The sequence below is a fragment of the Aquarana catesbeiana genome, linkage group LG08 (assembly GCF_042186555.1).
Source record: "Aquarana catesbeiana isolate 2022-GZ linkage group LG08, ASM4218655v1, whole genome shotgun sequence".
Lineage (NCBI taxonomy): Eukaryota > Metazoa > Chordata > Amphibia > Anura > Ranidae > Aquarana > Aquarana catesbeiana.
The window spans coordinates 75,144,427-75,164,696 of record NC_133331.1 but is presented as its reverse complement, the minus strand read 5'-3'; the positions used below and the strand labels follow the sequence as shown (position 1 = coordinate 75,164,696).

The 20,270-nt window shown below is 44.4% G+C and overlaps 1 protein-coding gene across 1 annotated transcript in view; it reads right to left on the bottom strand.

The window, feature by feature from the left end:
- LOC141105850 (alpha-2-macroglobulin-like protein 1) overlaps window positions 1–20,270 on the bottom strand; it is a 168,101-nt gene that overhangs the window by 123,609 nt on the left and 24,222 nt on the right. Inside the window, exons 5-9 of the mRNA XM_073595991.1 lie at window positions 19,117–19,169; window positions 18,059–18,079; window positions 16,643–16,811; window positions 15,140–15,224; window positions 7,314–7,440 (exon numbers count right to left, since the gene is read on the bottom strand). Coding sequence (XP_073452092.1) covers window positions 7,314–7,440; window positions 15,140–15,224; window positions 16,643–16,811; window positions 18,059–18,079; window positions 19,117–19,169 — 455 coding nt within the window. The remainder of the gene's footprint in view (window positions 1–7,313; window positions 7,441–15,139; window positions 15,225–16,642; window positions 16,812–18,058; window positions 18,080–19,116; window positions 19,170–20,270) is intronic.

Here is a 20,270-nt window from a genome sequence, read left to right as displayed (position 1 = left end):
ATATATATATAGCAAAATCAACTGCCTGCCTGTAGTATAAGAACACCACCAACCTTCTACAGGTAGCTTTAGGTGAACACTGTGCAGAGCTCGCAAAAAACTAACTTGTAGCTTATTTAGCTGCCTGCGGTAGTGATAGGATCAGGAAAACACCACCAACCTTCTACAGGTAGCTTTAGCTGAACACTGTGCAGAGCTCGCACTACACTAACTTGTAGTTTTAGCTGAACACTGTGAGGGGGACGCACTACACTAACTTGTAGCTTTAGCTGAACACTGTTCAGAGGACGCACTACACTAACTTGTAGCTTTAGCTGAACACTGCAGAGGTCGCACTACACTAACTTGTAGTTTTAGCTGAACACTGTGAGGAGGACGCACTACACTAACTTGTAGCTTTAGCTGAACACTGTGCAGAGGTCGCACTGCACTAACTTGTAGTTTTAGCTGAACACTGTGCAGAGGTCGCACTACACTAACTTGTAGCTTTAGGTGAACACTGTGCAGAGCTTGCAAAAAACTAACTTGTAGCTTATTTAGCTGCCTGCTGTAGTGATAGGATCAGGAAAACACCACCAACCTTCTACAGGTAGCTTTAGGTGAACACTATGCAGAGCTCGCAAAAAACTAACTTGTAGCTTATTTAGCTGCCTGCGGTAGTGATAGGATCAGGAAAACACCACCAACCTTCTACAGGAAGCTTTAGGTGAACACTGTGCAGAGCTCGCAAAAAACTAACTTGTAGCTTATTTAGCTGCCTGCGGTAGTGATAGGATCAGGAAAACACCACCAACCTTCTACAGGTAGCTTTAGGTGAACACTGTGCAGAGCTCGCAAAAAACTAACTTGTAGCTTATTTAGCTGCCTGCGGTAGTGATAAGATCAAGAAAACACCACCAACTTTCTACAGGTAGCTTTAGCTGAACACTGTGCAGAGCTCGCACTACACTAACTTGTAGTTTTAGCTGAACACTGTGAGGAGGACGCACTACACTAACTTGTAGCTTATATAGCTGCCTGCGGTAGTGATAGGATCAGGAAAACACCACCAACCTTCTACAGGTAGCTTTAGGTGAACACTGTGCAGAGCTCGCAAAAAACTAACTTGTAGCTTATTTAGCTGCCTGCAGTAGTGATAGGATCAGGAAAACACCACCAACCTTCTACAGGTAGCTTTAGGTGAACACTGTGCAGAGCTCGCAAAAAAATAACTTGTAGCTTATTTAGCTGCCTGCGGTAGTGATAGGATCAGGAAAACACCACCAACCTTCTACAGGTAGCTTTAGGTGAACACTGTGCAGAGCTCGCAAAAATCTAACTTGTAGCTTATTTAGCTCCCTGCGGTAGTGATAGGATCAGGAAAACACCAACAACCTTCTACAGGTAGCTTTAGGTGAACACTGTGCAGAGCTCGCAAAAAACTAACTTGTAGCTTATTTAGCTGCCTGCGGTAGTGATAGGATCAGGAAAACACCACCAACCTTCTACAGGTAGCTTTAGCTGAACACTGTGCAGAGCTCGCACTACACTAACTTGTAGTTTTAGCTGAACACTGTGAGGGGGACGCACTACACTAACTTGTAGCTTTAGCTGAACACTGTTCAGAGCACGCACTACACTAACTTGTAGCTTTAGCTGAACACTGCAGAGGTCGCACTACACTAACTTGTAGTTTTAGCTGAACACTGTGAGGAGGACGCACTACACTAACTTGTAGCTTTAGCTGAACACTGTGCAGAGGTCGCACTACACTAACTTGTAGTTTTAGCTGAACACTGTGGGGAGGACGCACTACACTAACTTGCAGCTTTAGCTGAACACTGTGCAGAGGTCGCATTACACTAACTTGTAGTTTTAGCTGAACACTGTGAGGAGGACGCACTACACTAACTTGTAGCTTTAGCTGAACACTGAGGAGGACGCACTACCCTAACTTGTAGCTGTAGCTGAACACTGTGCACTACACTAACTTGTAGTTTTAGCTGAACACTGTGAGGAGGACACACTACACTAACTTGTAGCTTATTTAGCTGCCTGCGGTAGTGATAGGATCAAGAAAACACCACCAACCTTCTACAGGTAGCTTTAGCTGAACACTGTGCAGAGGTCGCACTACACTAACTTGTAGTTTTAGCTGAACACTGTGAGGCGGACGCACTACACTAACTTGTAGCTTATTTAGCTGCCTGCGGTAGTGATAGGATCAGGAAAACACTACCAACCTTCTACAGGTAGCTTTAGGTGAACACTATGCAGAGCTCGCAAAAAACTAACTTGTAGCTTATTTAGCTGCCTGCGGTAGTGATAGGATCAGGAAAACACCACCAACCTTCTACAGGTAGCTTTAGGTGAACACTGCGCAGAGCTTGTAAAAAAATAACTTATAGCTTATTTAGCTGTCTGTGGTAGTGATAGGATCAGGAAAACACCACCAACCTTCTACAGGTAGCTTTAGGTGAACACTGTGCAGAGCTCGCAAAAAACTAACTTGTAGCTTATTTAGCTGCCTGCGGTAGTGATAGGATCAAGAAAACACCACCAACCTTCTACAGGTAGCTTTAGCTGAACACTGTGCAGAGCTCGCACCACACTAACTTGTAGTTTTAGCTGAACACTGTGAGGAGGACGCACTACACTAACTTGTAGCTTATTTAGCTTCCTGCGGTAGTGATAGGATCAGGAAAACACCACCAACCTTCTACAGGTAGCTTTAGTTGAACACTGTGCAGAGCTTGCAAAAACTAACTTGTAGCTTATTTCGCTGCCTGCGATAGTGATAGGATCAGGAAAACACCACCAACATTCTACATGTAGCTTTAGGTGAACACTGTGCAGAGCTCGCAAAAAACTAACTTGTAGCTTATTTAGCTGCCTGCGGTAGTGATAGGATCAGGAAAACACCACCAACCTTCTACAGGTAGCTTTAGCTGAACACTGTGCAGAGCTCGCACTACACTAACTTGTAGTTTTAGCTGAACACTGTGAGGAGGACGCACTACACTAACTTGTAGCTTTAGCTGAACACTGTTCAGAGGACGCACTACACTAACTTGTAGCTTTAGCTGAACACTGCAGAGGTCGCACTACACTAACTTGTAGTTTTAGCTGAACACTGTGAGGAGGATGCACCACACTAACTTGTAGCTTTAGCTAAACACTGTCCAGAGGTCGCACTACACTAACTTGTAGTTTTAGCTGAACACTGTGAGGAGGACGCACTACACTAACTTGTAGCTTTAGCTGAACACTGAGGAGGACGCACTACCCTAACTTGTAGCTGTAGCTGAACACTGTGCACTACACTAACTTGTAGTTTTAGCTAAACACTGTGCAGAGGTCACACTAAACTAACTTTTAGCTTTAACTGAACACTGTGAGGAGGACGCACTACACTAACTGTAAATAGTCTAGCTGCCTGACTGTGGTACTAATAGGATCAAAAGAACACCAGCAATTTTCTTCAGGTAGCTGTAAATACTGTAACAAGACAAGCCTGCCTGTCAGTAGCAAGATAACAGGAACGGATCTAGCTAAACTGAATACAGTGTATATATATATATATATATATATATATATATATATATACACATACAACACCTGGGATGCATATATATACATAATACACTGTAAGTGCAGTTAACTCACTGACTGTCCTGCCTAATCTATCTAACTTAAATCAAATGACACTGTCCCTCTGTCTATCTCTTTCAACGCCGGAACACACACTACACAGGGCCGCCGTGCAGGCGGCCTTATATAGTGTGGGGCGTGTACTAAATCCCTTGGCTTTGGCCAATTACGGCTCTCTGTTCAAACGGCGCTATGATTGGCCAAGCATGCGGGTCATAGTGCATGCTTGGCCAATCATCAGTCAGCAATGCACTGCAATCCACACGAATTTGGCGCGAACGGCCCATATCGTTCGCAATTCGGCGAACGGGCGAACATGCGATGTTCGAGTCGAACATGGGTTCGACTCAAACACGAAGCTTGTCACGGAACGCCCCACACTCCGCTTGAGTGCTTCCGTCATATACCGCTTCCTAAGTTCTGGAACACGAGTCCAATGGATCTGGCCATAGGAACCCCAAGAACTAGACAACACCAGTCTTGGAGTACATCAGAACTGCTTTTTATTTGAGATATCACACACATTTATACACCAGGCTGACTCAAAGCTAACCTAATTAACATGAGCTAATTATCTCATCCTTTATACAGCCTAGGTGGCTGAGACATGACCTTTCGCCCAGACTTGTGGTCACCGAGCTTCACACAGGAATATAAACACAATAGCTGGAGCTAATTACAATTAACAATACAAACATAACCTAATTAACCTAATTAACATGAGCTCCAATAGGAGTCGTCCCGTCTCCTACATTGTATAGAGGACAATGTGATCAGCTCATTCAATTAACAAACATTACCATAAACATCAACACAGGGTTAATTAGAACAAACAACAATGAGTTGAATACCTTTAGAACCTAGACTAAACTTATTTACATTAAACCCATTATAGCTGACTTCAGACAGGTGAGTGGAGATGATGACATTAGCATCTCCTCACAGGATGTGTCCCAACAGTATAATTCAGTCTTATCATTCTAATATGGCATATAACGGGTTCCAGAGTCTGTGTGTTTTGGGGGGACATGGAGCTGAATCCAAAGTAACACCAACCCCAGGGTCCCCAGGCATACAGCTCACAGAGAGCACCATTCCCCCAAATGCTAGGGCCCATAATCGGTGGGCAACAGGCTTGCATACAGTCCTCTCCAACAGCCTCTGTTCTGGCTAGGTCTGTGACAAAGCTCATCCCTACATACAACTCATACTTACAAATGGAGGCAGAGTGATGTCGCGTGGCTCCCTGAAACCACCGAGCATGCTGCCATCTACTGTCCGACGGACCTGTCTGCAATCCCACATCACTGCATGGCCAGTTAACCCTTCCCTATGCTATCCAAACTTAAAAATCTTTATTTGGCTGGAGTTACATTTAAAAATGTACCTGTTCCAACTTACATACAAATTTAACTTAAGAACAAACCTACAGAACCTCTTGTTCGTAATACTCCAATACTGCCTGTATTAGAGTTTGAGTCTCTAAGGTTTTTAATGCTGTCTGTGTCACCTTCTTTGTCCTGATGAGTGACCACTGTCACCGAGACAAAAAGGTGAAGGGAAATCTTGCAACTGGGACACCCGTTGCAGTATCCATCCAAAATGGCCACAGAATAGGCTACAGTTGGCCATTAAGCTCAGCCAACAAGTAGATATGGTCTCTTTGATCAGATTCAGACGCAAACAGCAATTTACAGGTCCCTTCAATAATTAAAGCGGAACTTCAGTCATTTTTTCATCTTTCCATCTATTAAACCCTCTGCCCTTGTTGTTTTACCTTTGGATAGTAAAACATAATTTTTTCTGCCAGTAAAAATACCTTATACAGCCCACTTCCTGTTTCTTGTCTGATAAAAAAACCTAGGCTTATGACATCATGCACAGCTCTCTCTCTCACTCTTGTGAGAGTTTGCCAGGAAGGGAGGGTGGATGAGTCATAAGAGGGCCAACGAGAACTGCAGAGCTGGAGGTGTGCCTCTGTGTGTCTGTGTAAATCCGGGAAGTGAACAGGCAGCAGCTTCAGCTACCCACAGGTAAAATAGATGCAGCCAGACTCAGTGGAGGGAGATTTCTGCAGCATATTTGGCAAGTACAGAATCACAGTATATATAAAATAATGTAGCACCCTGATGGTTAGGCAGGGTTGCTAGTAAATTTACCTGCCAGGTATAGCTGCCTTGGCCAATTGATAGGAGATCAATTGATTCCAACCTAACTCTGGAATTGCTGCACTTCTCTCTTCTGTCACTAGATAGCCAGGTATCTGGTGGCACTAGATAAGACAAGGGCATTGCAAGGACAGATTAAGAATAGATGGGGTATCTCAACCAATGGACAGGGATCTTCTTGGGTCCCTTGGCCTGCTGGGAGAGCCTATTTATTTGGGTGAGGTCAGGTGATTGGGGTTCTGTGCCACCTGGACGGCTGTCTGGGTGGACGTGTGTTGTGCTGCTGCTAGGGCAAAGCCTGAGACCTATACCTTTGGACATCTGGCTGCTAGGCTGTCTGAGGGCCTATCCAGATGCAAGAGAGCAGCGTAGGTATGGGACTGCGGCTTGCAGTTCAACCAGAAGTGACAGTTCTGCCAGCCGCAGAACCTGTCGTGGTCGGAGGTAGAGGGGAAGCTGTCGCCACTAAGGGACCATCCACCTTATTACCAGGGACCACAGTGAGTAGCTGAAACAAGTACCAGAGCAGTATTCTCACCAACCGGGGACGGTGAAGAATAGGGAAACTTCAGCAGGTGTCAAGCCAGGGACCCAGCCAGCGGAGGTGACGCTTGCAGAGCAGCCTTGTGTGTCAAGCCAGGGACCGAGCAGGCCAGTGGGGTGATGCTTGAGTAGTATCTGTGAGTGCTAAGCTAGGGACCCAGCAGGGACGGGGGGTGACGCTTGAGGAAGATACTCAGTGAGAAGATTGGTAGAGCTCAGGAGATCCAGTGGCAGTGGATTAGAGAGTCTAAGTGATAGACTGGGAGCTCAGTTGAGTGAAGATCTAAAGAGGAGATTGTGGAGGAAGTGAAAGAGTTCATTACCTTTGTTAGAAACTGTTCAAGATTGTTGCCATAGGAGACAGCGTGTCTACACATGCAGATGTGGTGCTCGGCTGGGTGCCTTTCCCTGCATGGCTGTCTACCTATAGAAGTCTCTGAGTCTGCTAATTAACATTGCAATTACTAAAGGGTGTCCTGGCCCTAAACCCTCTCTCCCACAGTTCTGTTCAAGAAAAAATAAATCTCTTTGCATTCAAAAAGTGTCTGGCACCCATGAATCCAACTTGCACTACACCCACCATGCCTTGTAACCCGCTCTACATAGAAGGATGTCAGCTATCTCTAACTCTGGATGTTCTCATTAGACCAAAGAGGACTCGGGACCTTACTACAGTAATATGCAAAGTGGTTGGAGGGAAGCTTCAGAATGGCAAAGATGTTTTTATTACAAATTATGTGAGCAGACTGCTGTTCCTCTTTAAGAATTTACATATTAGGGAAGGATGAATGTAGAGTAGGAAAGAGACACAGCAGGCCAACTAATATCTCTGGCTTCTCCAGGATTGTTCTTTGAGAATGGTTAGCTTCTCATAGCTGCCTGTACCCTAGACATGAGACATAATCAATTCAAAAACCCTCATGAATTCAGCAGGCCTATTTGGATTCTGTAATAACCATTCTATGTAATCACCTCTTTTGTAAACTCTTCGCAGATGTCATTAATACCCTTAAAGCAGTTGGCTTCTCTTCCATATTTAGGTATAGTTCTGCAGCACCGGACTACGACAGTGCCTGGTACAGGCTCCCCATATACATATCTGGAGAATGGAAGAATATATAAGCATTTGTGAGGAGGAAAGTATTAAACAGTATAGCACATGTATTGTAAATACAATGTTTTAGACTTTTGTTCTAATATTGAATCTGTAAGATAGGTCCAGTTTGTTCTAGAACAGAAAGACCAATGTTGTTATAACTGGAACACTGCAAGGACAGATTACTGAGTGGCCTTCAGCTAGTTTCTGTTAACCTGTGACCTGACTTGCTGAATGATACGGCTTGATTTGTGACTTGCTTTTGGACCTTTGCTTGCTCATTCTGACTTCAGCTTGCCTGCTTGACTCAGCTTACTGCCTTCTGCCTTAACCCTTCACTGTCCAGCTGTTACCAACCTTAGCTTGAATCCTCACCTCTGATCCTGTCTCTTGAATTGGTACTCTTTTTGCCTGACTATTACCACCAACCTTGGCTTGAATTTCCATTTAGGATCCTGCTTTCCCGAATTGATTCCTTTATTGCCTGACTATTGCAAACATTGGCTTTAATTCCCAACTCTGATCCTGTCTCCTGAATTAATTCCTTTAGGCTCTGTTTCCACTAGTGCGACTTTTCATGCGACTTGGGACTGAAAAGTCGCATGACAAATTGTTTCCCATGATTTCCAATGAGTACCGTTCATATCTGTGCGACTTCAAGTCGCAGCGACTTCAAAGTAGTCCCTGCACTACTTTGGTCCCACTTTGATGCGACTTGAGGTCCATAGATACAGGCATTGCTTCAAATCGCGGTAAAAAGTCGCGGTAAAATCGCGGTAAAAAATCGCGGCAAAATCGCGCGACTTTGGGGACGCACTAGTGGAAACATAGCCTTACTGTCTGACTATTACAAACTTTGGCTTTCATTCCCAACTCTGATCCCTTCTCCTGTATTGGTAACTTTACTGCCTGATTATTACCTCCAACCTTACCTTAGCTTATCAACCCTACCTTCCCAACTTTATTAACCTTACCTTACCAACCTTAGCTTGAATCCTCTCTGATCTGAAAACTCTGATCCTGGCTCCTGAATTGGTTTCCTTACTGCCTGACTACTACCACATTTGCCTTCAAATCCCCAACTCTGATCCTGTCTTCTGAACTGGTACCCATACTGCCTGACTACTACCACTTTTAGCTTGAATTCCCAACTCTGATCCTGTCTCCTGAACTTGTACCCTTTCTGCCTGACTATTACCACCAACCTTAGCTTGAATTCCCAACTCCAATCCTGTCTCCTGAATCGGTTCCTTTATTTCCAGGCTATTGCCAACATTGGCTTGAATACCCAACTCTCATACTGTCTCCTGACTTGGCTCCTTCACTTTCTGATTATTACCAACTTTGGCTCAATTCCCAACTCCAATCCTGTCTGCTGAATTAATTCCTTTCCTCCCTGTCCCTGAGCACTACCAACTTTGGCTTGAATTCCCAACTCTGTTCCTGTCTTCTGAACTGGTACCTTTCTGCTTGGGTGTGACCAACCTCAGCTTGTATCATGTCTAGGTTCCTGCCAGCTGCTCTTGTACACCGATGTTCCTGCATCTGTTTCCTATACGGGGGTCTACCTGTCAAGCTTAACGGATCTGGTGTTGCCTGTAATGCTGGCACTCCTGCCACTACATGTTCTTGCACTCCCTGTTGCCACCTCCTGGAGTGTTACACAGGAGGTACAAAACAGGCCCCATCGTCAACTTGGTCTCCACTAAGTTTGTGAAATCTCCTTATCATTCACACTGTTAATATATACATGGTAAAGATTTACCAAGTATCCTACATGCTCCAGTCATGATCCTTTTAGCATGGAATTTACTACAGCCCCACCTTTCCATGAGAAACACGTACAGCAAGTGTAGGAAATGCTCCTTCCACTAGTCAATAGGCATGATTTTTTTAAAATCTTTCCACTGTCATCTAAAGCCTTACACCTGTATGGAAATCCAGAACTCCAAGTCTTCCATAGACTTCCAAATTAAATGTCTTACAATACGTAATGTGGGCACTAGGGATGATCGGAGTGATTCAGGCAAAATGTATTGAAATTTTGTTGAAGTAGAGACTCTCAATTTTCACTTATTGAGCTGCATAGACAAAATACCCTTGAAAAGAGAAACTAGTTTTCTTTTTTTTCTTCTAAATTTAGAGGTGTGGGGGATTTTTTTTGGATGTGTGAATGCTTTGGCCCAAAAACAGGTCCGGGGTTTTTCAAGTGGACTCTATAACACTCAGGAGTCATTTCAAATCCACTGCACCCTTAAGAACCACCAAAAACATTTTGAATTCAAATATTGGGGTTGATTTACTAACTTGTGCACCCAGAATCTGGTGCAGCTTTTGTGAAATGGACGTGTTCTGTAGGCTCTGAAGGGAAACCTTGAAATGCGTTAGCTGATGTGTCTACAAGTCTAGCAAATTTTGCATATGGACTTAAGGAGGAGTTCCAGCCTGGGGGAAAAAATTAAAGTCAGCAAATACAAATACTGTAGCTGCTGAATTTTAATATATGGACTTGTCCCGGGAGCCCATGATGTCGGCACCCCAGCCAATTTTCGGATCGCCTGTCGGGTGCTGCCGCCACCATCTCCAATACAGGAAACTGCCTGTGAAGCCTTTCAACTTCACAGCCGGTTCCCTACTGTGCATGCGTGAAGCGTGCTGCGCTTTCTAATTGGCCTGGCGGCAGAGGAAGGAGAAGGGGGCCAAACTTCTGAGGGATGGTGCCGTGACACCGTCTCCCAGAAGTGGGGACAGGGACCTGTCAAAATCTGGTCCCCGTTCCCCCCTCCCCCTGAAAGGTGCCAAATGTGGCACCGGGGGGTGGGAAGCAAAAAAGCAGAGGTTCCACTTTTGGGTGGAACTCTGCCTTAAGCAGAAGATTTTTATGATAAGGCTTTGACACAAGTACTGGTTTGTGAGTACATTCACCTTAATATTATTTCATTCAATAAAAAATGTATTGAGGATAATGCACTAGGAACCCGCGCCATCTGTTTTCTTTTTGTGCTTTCAGTATTTTCAGACTTCCCCAGTCTTTGGAAGGCAGCAAGGTGTGCACTATCCACATACTGTAATACGCTGATATAGAAATCTGTCACTTGTGACTTGCTGCACAGCGCAGGAGATCGATCATTGTTGTTTTTCCTGCATAGTAACCAATCGGCTTCCAGGTATTTTGTCAAAACTTCATTGAACAAGCTGAAGTTAGAAGCTGATTGCTTACCCTGTACAGCTGCTCCAGACACAGGAAGCCAGTAGGTGACTGTAACTAAACTGCTTCCAACTCCATTACATTGGTGGCAAGCAGTGGGATGATTTCTGCAGTCTGGGACATCCAAACTTCCACCAGGATCCAAGGTCTGGATAGCAGGGGAGGAGGGGTACAGATACCAGCCGCCATGGAAGAGGAATTCGGAAGGAGGTTGCGAGAGATGCAGATACAGCACAGAAGACCAGTGGCAACGCAGGTCCTTCTGGTATGGTATGATTCTGTCTGCTGCCAACTCTGAAAGGAAATGCAAGCCCGTGAGCAGTGCCATCAAGGAAAAATTCTCCACTCCATCCAGGAAAGGTACTGGTCGCAGTAGGGATTGCAGGTGCTGCTTTTGGGAGAAAAATCGCAGGCTGGTCTGGGCAGAGATGCGGTTGGATGAGAGCTACAGAGCCCTCCGATGGCATGTATCCCAAGCATGCTCTTGGATAACAGATTACAGCCCAACGGAAGGCTTTGGCTACAGCGGCCTGGGACTGTTGTACGGGAAGCTGTCAAGGGACCCTGACTTTGGTTGCGATCTGGAGTCATGGTTGGATGAAATCATTGGTTACAGAGAAGAGATACTGAACACTCGGAAGTGCTCTGAGCACTGGAAGATATGGAGTTTCTGGCTGTTCAGGATTGGGAGCTGGAGATCGCCTACAGACAGCTGCTAGATGCTGCTCAGCAATAGGGCTGGGCTTCCTTTGCCTGGAACTATCCAGAAGTAGCAGCCGATAGTTCTGAAAGCCTGGCTGAAGTGTCGGCAATGTGGCAGAGTAACAGTGTGCTTTGCCCATCTTCGCCTACAGCTTTGGAAGCAGAGGTCTTATGGCGGATGCAGCAAGTGTTGTTTCACCTTGACTATCCTGTTTATGCATGGGATGATCTTGGATGGAAAAATGCGCCTGTCCAGCGGCAGTTCAAGGGCTCGGGAGAAGAGGAAGCCACCCTCATTCCTCACAGAAAACAGGGATTTAATTGACTTTTCATCAGAGGATGTTATGGATGATGAGTCACCTGCCAAAGTGTTGGCACCGGGCGCAAGGGCCACCAGCTCATGCCCTGGACTTTCAGAAATTCCAGAGGCTGGGGATTTAATAGACTTTTCTGTAGAGGAGGAACCACCTAGCGAACCTCCAGCAGGAGAGCTGGCATCAGGGCCCAACATCATTGAGCTCTGCCCAGCACCAACAGCAGCTTCAGCCTCCCTGAGAGAAAAGGCAGCTGGTCTTTCTCCTACACCATTGACAGGGACATGGGATTTCCTGCCAGCAGCATCTGTGGAGTTACAAGAAAGAAGAAGTTCCAGTTTTGTAACTGAGCTAGTCTCACCTGGTTCTTGTTTGCAATATGTGGCTGTAATATCTGATATCTATGTTCAGACTAGAGGAAGTTGTATACTAATGGAAGCACTCAAGTGGAGGAGTGTGGGTCGGACAGTCCTGTGACAGTGACCGACTGTTGGGCAAACCAGCACATTAGGAAGTATGTTTGTCAGAGAATAGATTGAAAAAAACAATATGAAAGGTGCTACAGAAATACTTTTCCTTGTGTCATGTCTTCAATTTAGAACTAAGAGAATATACGAGGTCACAACTTTCAGCCAATTTTATCCATTTAGAAATATGTGTGAATCTTGGATGAATGTTTAGAACTAGACCCCTAAGTGCCTGTTGTGCCCCACTTTTATGTATTTTTATATCTTGCATTGGATGAGGTTTGCAATTTTCTGGGGTGTGCTATCATCTAGTGGTGGTTTGGCCACTACAACAGGTTTACTAATGTCATTTTGATATCCTCTGTCCTCCCCTCCTGTTTAGTGCTATTTGGTTTAGTCTTGCCTAGACCCTCCCCACCTCTTCCATGTTTCCTAAGTCCAGTGTTACTTATTCTCAGAGACAGAGCTTAGGATAGTAATTGTCTTCTAACACTTCAAAACTGGAAAATCAGTAAAAGTAAAATTGTGTTGGATTCAATTTCTGTGTCTTATTGAAGAGTCAGGCCCCTTTTACATGTTGGGTCTGATCAGGTCCCCCTGTAAGTTTTTTAGGTGGACTTGATCGGACAGTCCATTCATGGATGGGTGTAAACAGACTTGTGTCCGTTTACCTCCAGGCCCGATCCAGTTCACTAAAAAAATGGAAAGAGATTCATCCTCTTCCATCTAGGCAGATCAGATTGGAGGGTAGTTGGGTGTAAACGGACAGTGGAGTCCATTTAAATTCCATTTACAGATGTGTCATCTGCCCCCTCTGCTTTCATCAGCAGGGGATCTGTTAAGAGAGCTCTTGCTGATCAAGATGGAGTCTGCTCCATCTGAAAGCGGCCTAAAGCTGCCTGTGGATGGTGCCAAGTCAGCAGGTGACCATACTGTCTGGATGACTGGGCCTAAGGTGGTATGTCAATGCATAAAGTAGCATTTGAAACACAACAGGGTCATATACAACAGTCCAGTCCACTGCTTTGTGTTAAATGCAGTTGCATGTTAATGTAGCACCCTTGTCCCAAAGCAGGGCTACAGGTAAATTTAGTTATGCTGGGTGGTAGCCAGCCTGGCTAATTTTTAATGTTTAGAGGTCAAACGGCTTCCCTCCTAATCCAGTTTAGCTGTGGTTTCTCCCTTTTGTCAGTAGGTGGTGCTGTTGCCCTTGACATTAGTGTGATGAGCTACAGTGAGTTCAGGTTATGGATAAACATACCTTTCTCAGCCAATCATATTTGCTGTTATGCATGCTGGGAAAAGGTATTTATTTGGAAGAAGTCCGGTGATCAGGGTCAGTCTTCCTGTCCAGGGCTGCGGCATGGGTGGCTGCGTGTGGAACAGCTCCTGGCTGCTAGGCCTGAAGCCTGAGGCATAACCAGGTGTTCAAGATTTTGCTGAGAAAAGCCTACCAGAGATCTGGAAACAATTCTGAGAGGGATGGAGTTCTAAGGAAGGACCAGAAGTGACTCTTAATGAGCTGGGGACTATGTAGTGGCTGGGAGGACTTCAAGAGAGAACTCATCCAAAAGAATTCAGTATGATGCAGTTAGTAAAGCTTAGTTACTAGAGAAGACAGCCTATCCTACAAAGTACAGATGTGCCGGGTCAGCTTAAAGGCTTTTTTCCTGTACTGCTGTCTACCTTATCTCACCTATTTTTGTCTAAGGAGTCTGCCAATTTGACTGTTTGCTGATCATTACCAAGGGTGTCCTGTGCCCTATCCCCTCTCTCCCACATGTTTCCTGTTTGAGAAATAAACTTCTTTCTTGTTTAAGCATAAACTTTCATCATTATGCCTAGTAACCTGCACCTTGAGGAATTATGTCAGCCCTCCCTACCTCTGGTAGTCACCATCAGACTCCCGAAAAATAGGGGTTGGGGCTACATTAAGGTGCATCGCAATAAACCCCATTTGTTTAAATGGGCTGCCCAATGTATCACAATGGACCAAAAATTCATGCATGCAGCATTTTCAGCTGTTCACCATCACCACTGAGAAGGTGCATTGGCACTCTATCACAACACGTGTAACACACACCGAATGTTACCTTGCCACTATGATGTGAACATGCCCTCATGGTATGAGTAGGTTTATAGGATTATAAGCTTTAACTGCAAAAAGACCTGAACAAACTAATGGGGTGGGCGACTACATGGCAAATGAGGTTCAATGTAGAAAAATGTAAAATAATGCATTTGGGTGGCAAAAATATGAATGCAATCTATACACTGGGGGGAGAACCTCTGGGGGAATCTAGGATGGAAAAGGACCTGGGGGTCCTAGTAGATGATAGGCTCAGCAATGGCATGCAATGCCAAGCTGCTGCTAATAAAGCAAACAGAATATTGGCATGCATTAAAAGGGGGATCAACTCCAGAGATAAAACAATAATTCTCCCGCTCTACAAGACTCTGGTTCGGCCGCACCTGGAGTATGCTGTCCAGTTATGGGCACCAGTCCTCAGGAGGGATGTACTGGAAATGGAGCGAGTACAAAGAAGGGCAACAAAGCTAATAAAGGGTCTGGAGGATCTTAGTTATGAGGAAAGGTTGCGAGCACTGAACTTATTCTCTCTGGAGAAGAGACGCTTGAGAGGGGATATGATTTCAATTTACAAATACTGTACTGGTGACCCCACAATAGGGATAAAACTTTTTCGCAGAAGAGAGTTTAACAAGACTCGTGGCCACTCATTACAATTAGAAGAAAAGAGGTTTAACCTTAAACTACGTAGAGGGTTCTTTACTGTAAGAGCGGCAAGGATATGGAATGCCCTTCCACAGGCGGTGGTCTCAGCGGGGAGCATTGAAAGCTTCAAAAAACTATTAGATAATCACCTGAATGACCGCAACATACAGGGATATGTAATGAAATACTGACACATAATCACACACATAGGTTGGACTTGATGGACTTGTGTCTTTTTTCAACCTCACCTACTATGTAACTATATGACTGTACTTACTTTGCAGTTCCAGTAATTTCAGCTGTTTCGTCCAAAACAGAGATGGTGCTGGGACAATTGGCGTTCCAATCAAATCTTGGTAGCTCTGAAAATGAATGACAAAATCATCAACTCTCATCCTAGAAGGACACTTGCTGTATACATTGTCCCTGATACTCTTGCATTATAGTCCCACGGTAATGGGTGTATGAGACTCCATTCATAGCAGTGGGCTATGTGTTTTATGTGTAGATGGCTATAATGGGTTTTTTTTACTTGTTTTTCATATAAACTTATTATTTCTGAATTCCACTATGTTTTTTTTTTTTGTTTTTTTTTAACTGCATTATACAGATGAACAGTGCCAGCCTACACTCAAAAAACCAATGGTCCTTGATGCAAATTTTTCCCTTAGGTATAAAGGAATGATTTGCATTGCTTTGCCCCCTACTCAAATATTAAAAATAGACCCCCTATTATTTGCATTTGCAATGGATGTGAGACCTGTAGATCCCTTCAATATTAGGAGTTAGGATAATAGGAGTCACCCTAGAACACCCTAGAACAGCGAACTCCAAACTGCGGCCCGTGGGCTGGATGTTGCCCTTTGCTTGCTCTTATCAGGCCCTTGGGGCAGTATTCCACCCACTGTCAGCAACATTGGGAAATAGTTCCTGCCACTGATACCAACAATGGGACACTAGTCCTCTCACTGACACAACAATGAAACACGAATTCCCCATTGATACCAAAGATGGGGCACTATTCCTCCCACTGACACCAATGATGGGGCACTATTCATCACACTTACACCAATAATGGGTGGGGCACTATTCCTTCAATAGAAACCAACGACAGGGCACTAATCCTCCCACTGATACCAATGATTGGGTACTATTCTTTCCATTGATACCACCAACAGGGCACTATTCCTTCCACTTACACCAATGATGGGGTATTGTTTACTCCCACTGACGCTAAGACATTTTCTTCCTCCACTGACCACAGTCCAGCCCCCCTAAAGTTTGAAGGATAGTAAACTGGCCCTTTGTTTAGAAAGTTTGGAGACCCCTGCCCTAGAGAATAAAATAGCTGTAGTTCCAATTCTTTATTTGTTACGTCACATGATATTAGTGCAATGGTTTACAAAATGCAAAATCTCAGTAAAAAATATATTAAAGTTCATTTTAAGGCATACAAACTAAATCATTTATCCAGTTTTTTTTTGTAAAATATAAAAGATGAGGTTTCACCAAGTAAATAGATACCCTAACGGTCAAGCCTTGAAATTGCATGCACCTGTGATCCAGCCCTATATTTTCCATGCTTGATGTTTTAAAAGCCCCTATAGGTAACAGTGACCCTTTTCAAGGTGCCCAGCATAGCCCAGAAGAACCCACGCCAGGATAGGCCTCCTATGTGACCCACACTTGGTGCCCAACAAGGAGGATAACATGGAGGAAGTGCCACCTACCCCCTACATATTCGCTACATCAGTTACAAGGGTTATACAATTCAACACACCGTATCTCTGAAGCTGAGCAGATGCGTACTCAATTGCTCCCTTATCATCTTCAAAATGTATACTCCAATACCCGAGCCGTGAGCGCTCAGATGTAGGGAAGACCACTGTCACCACACCATGGTCTATCGTGGGATTCAGAATTTGGTTCACGCGTGCTCCATTTGGGTCCTGCAAAAACATAAATGAAGCATGTGAGTTAATGATGGATAATGGTAATACTGTATATATGCATACTTTAGATTTATGCTAGATAACCCTGGCATGGGCTATGATCTATAGAAGAACAAAACAAGCCATATAAGACGACAAGATGCCCAAGCAGCAACGTTTGCATATCTTTTTAACCATTGTTATTATGCAGAGGAAGTACCATTTCACTTCATGTGCAACGTATTTCTGTCATTTAAAGCACACGAAGCCACAAAGAACTCAGATCCCCAGATACATAGCATGGAAAAGCAAGAATAAAAGACATAGTTGGAGTCTGGCTTTGAAAAACATTCAAGAACTTCCAAAATACTAAAGCTTTAAAGAAATATATTATGGTTTTGTACTTTTTGCTTTAGTAAGAGGGGCTCTAATGGGGACACTGGTGTCATGGGGACCCTAATGTTAGGAGGGACTTGAGTCCTTGGTATAATGGGGAACTCTGATGGGGCCCTTGTTGTAAATTGGGACTTTTATATAAGGGGAGGCTCTGATAGGGACCCTGATGTAAGAGGGGACTCTGATGGGGACCTTCATGCAAGGAGGCTCATATCGGTACCCTAATGCAGTGTTTCTCAACTCCAGTCCTCAAGGCGCCCCAACAGGTCATGTTTTCAGGATTTCCCTCAAGTGAAATGGCTGTGGTAATTACTAAGGCAGTGAAACTGATTAAATCACCTGTGTATAATAATAGGAGGCTTGAAAACATGACCCGTTTATTGCGCCTTGAGGACTGGAGCTGAGAAACACTGCCCTAATGTTAAGAGGACCTTTATGTAAAGGGGGACTCTGATGGGAACCTTGAGGTATGTGAGAAATTAGATGGGGACCAAAATGTAAGGGGGACTCTGAAGGGGACTCTGTTGAAAGGGGGACTTTAATTAGGACCCTGATGTAAATGGGGGCTCAAATATAAAGGGGCTCTGATGGGGTCTTGATGTAAAGGGAACTCTAATGGGGACCTTGATGCAAAGGGGGCTCATCTGGGGACCCTAATGTAAGGGGGAACCTGATGTAACAGTGACTCCTATGTAAGGAGGCACTCTGATGGGAACCTTCATGTAAGGCGGAACTCAGATGTGGAACCAAGGTGTAAGGGGGACTCTGATGGGGACCCTCATGAAAGAGGGACTCTAATAAGAACCCTGATGTAAGGGGGGGGGGGTTACTAAAAACATTAACTAAAATAAAAAAAAGATAAGTCTTACCACAAGTGTAGCCTTTGTGAACTGTAAAACAAAAAAGGAAAGGTATTAATCAAAAGGTGGTAAATAAATGATTTGTTTCATTTAGCATTGTTTATACACAAATACACACAGCGGTTGAAGCACACCATTTGGCTAAACATATGTGGACCCCCCTCCAAATAAGTTCAGGAGTTTCCAGTCAAGAGTTCCATTAATACTACATCATATAAAAGGCATTGTAGACAATTGTGTATTTCCAACCTTGTGGTAACAGTTTGGGGAAAGCCCTTTTCTGTTCCAGCATGATGTACCCCTGTGTACAAAGCCAGCTCCATAATTACATGGTCTGGTGAGTTTGGTTTGGAGGAACTTGTGTCCTTAACAGAGCCCTGACCTCAACCCCACTGAACACCTTTGGGATGAATTGGAACACCGAATGGGAGTCGGGTCTTCTCATCCAAATGCCTTTTACAAATGTTATTTTTTGCGAAATAGGAACAAATGCCCACACTTTCGAAATACTTGTGGAAGGGTGGAGGCAGTGATAGCTGCAAAGGCAGAGCCAACTCCAAATGAATAGCCATAGTATTGTAAATAGGATGTCCAACAAGCTCATATACTGAAGCTGCTTTAACTGCAAAGGCTGTCCATTATAATGGCCATAGTTTTAAAATGGGATGTCCAATATGCTCATGTACGTGTGATGGTCAGTCATCCACAGACCATAGGCCATATAGTATATTAATAGTCTTTTCTTTGCAATGGTAGAGCAGGTAACTGGAGTTCTAATACATGAGTGCCTTGCCAGTTGTGGACTTGTACCCACTCTTTCTATTAAAACCATTGCCTAATGCAGATTACAAAGGGCATAACAGGAAGCTGTATGGTCATCTGGAAGGTGGGTAAGGGCAGTGATCTCTGGACATAGGGAATGCTACAATAGTGGTGGGCCATATACTATAGATGGGGCACACAATGAGACCATGAAATTATTATTTTTGCCAAATCATTGAGAGGAAGCTGCCTGAAGCCTGAACGTATGTTTTTTTAAAGAGCAGAACATTATAACAGTTTCTTACATTTTTTACAACTTGTTTCAGGTTTTCATCATAACATGGCATCCTTATTTGTACTGCGGAAAAAGAACAGAATGTTAGAGGGACGTCTGGCATATACTGTAACATAGGAGATAGACCCAACAAATTGTTTTTATTTTGGATAGAGATTGGAAAGGTTGGAATCTAGGAGCTAAAAAGAAATGTAAAAGGAGTTTTGATGCACTCATAGAGATGCTTTATTGAACTACTGTGAACAAAAAAGTGAACCATGAAATCACAGCACACTAAAAAGTTCACAGAGGGTACAGAATGGCCAATGAAGAGAAAGGACCTCTAACCCTAAACCTCCAGAGGTGCAAGGCTCCTGACAGAGGCAAGGTACCTCATGGTCCACCTAGCCGAAACAAGGTGGACCCCACTCCTTAGGGACCAACAAAAAAGCCGGTCCACCATGTACTTGGTGAGGGGCTCTACTGAAGAGAGACCCCTCTGGAATGGGGAGAGGCATAAGACCCAAAGGTCACAGAGCCTCCAGGATTGGTGAGCAGGCACATGCCCTAAGTTTTATTGCCAGCCACTAGCACATCACTCTTGAACACTGCATACCAGCCATCATTAAATGGTGGCTAGCAGGTCCAAGTACGGACTGAGCGACGCTCCTGCCTGGACCGCCAGTGTAGTGCTGAGTGTCAGAAGTCACTGGTATGCTGGGACCATGGGATTCCCAGCAACCATAGACGTTGCGTATGTGAGCCTCGCCCCCTGCTCCTGACCGCAACTCTCACTCCCGGCCGGGCTGCGAGTTGGGGGCGTGACGTCACGTGTGTGCCCCGCCCCCCTGCTTCTCCCAGCTCTCACTCATTGCAAGATAAATCTCGCAGCTTCCGTCCCCTGCAGTTTGCCAATTTTGCTGAGTCCTGCAAGCATGATAGTGGGGCACATTTTTTTCTAAGGTGATCACTGATGGGCTTGATTTTTAATGTACACACTGATGGCCATATTTTTTTTATGTGCACACTGATGGCCATATTTTGTATCAGAGTGCCCCTTAACATAAAATATGCCTCCGATTCATACTAGCTCATTATGCCTTTGTTTTGCAGGTTGTTTTTTGGGGGGAATTTTTTTCAGAGGTATACAACCTCTTTAATGTCTGTTACTGTCTGTTACTTTGG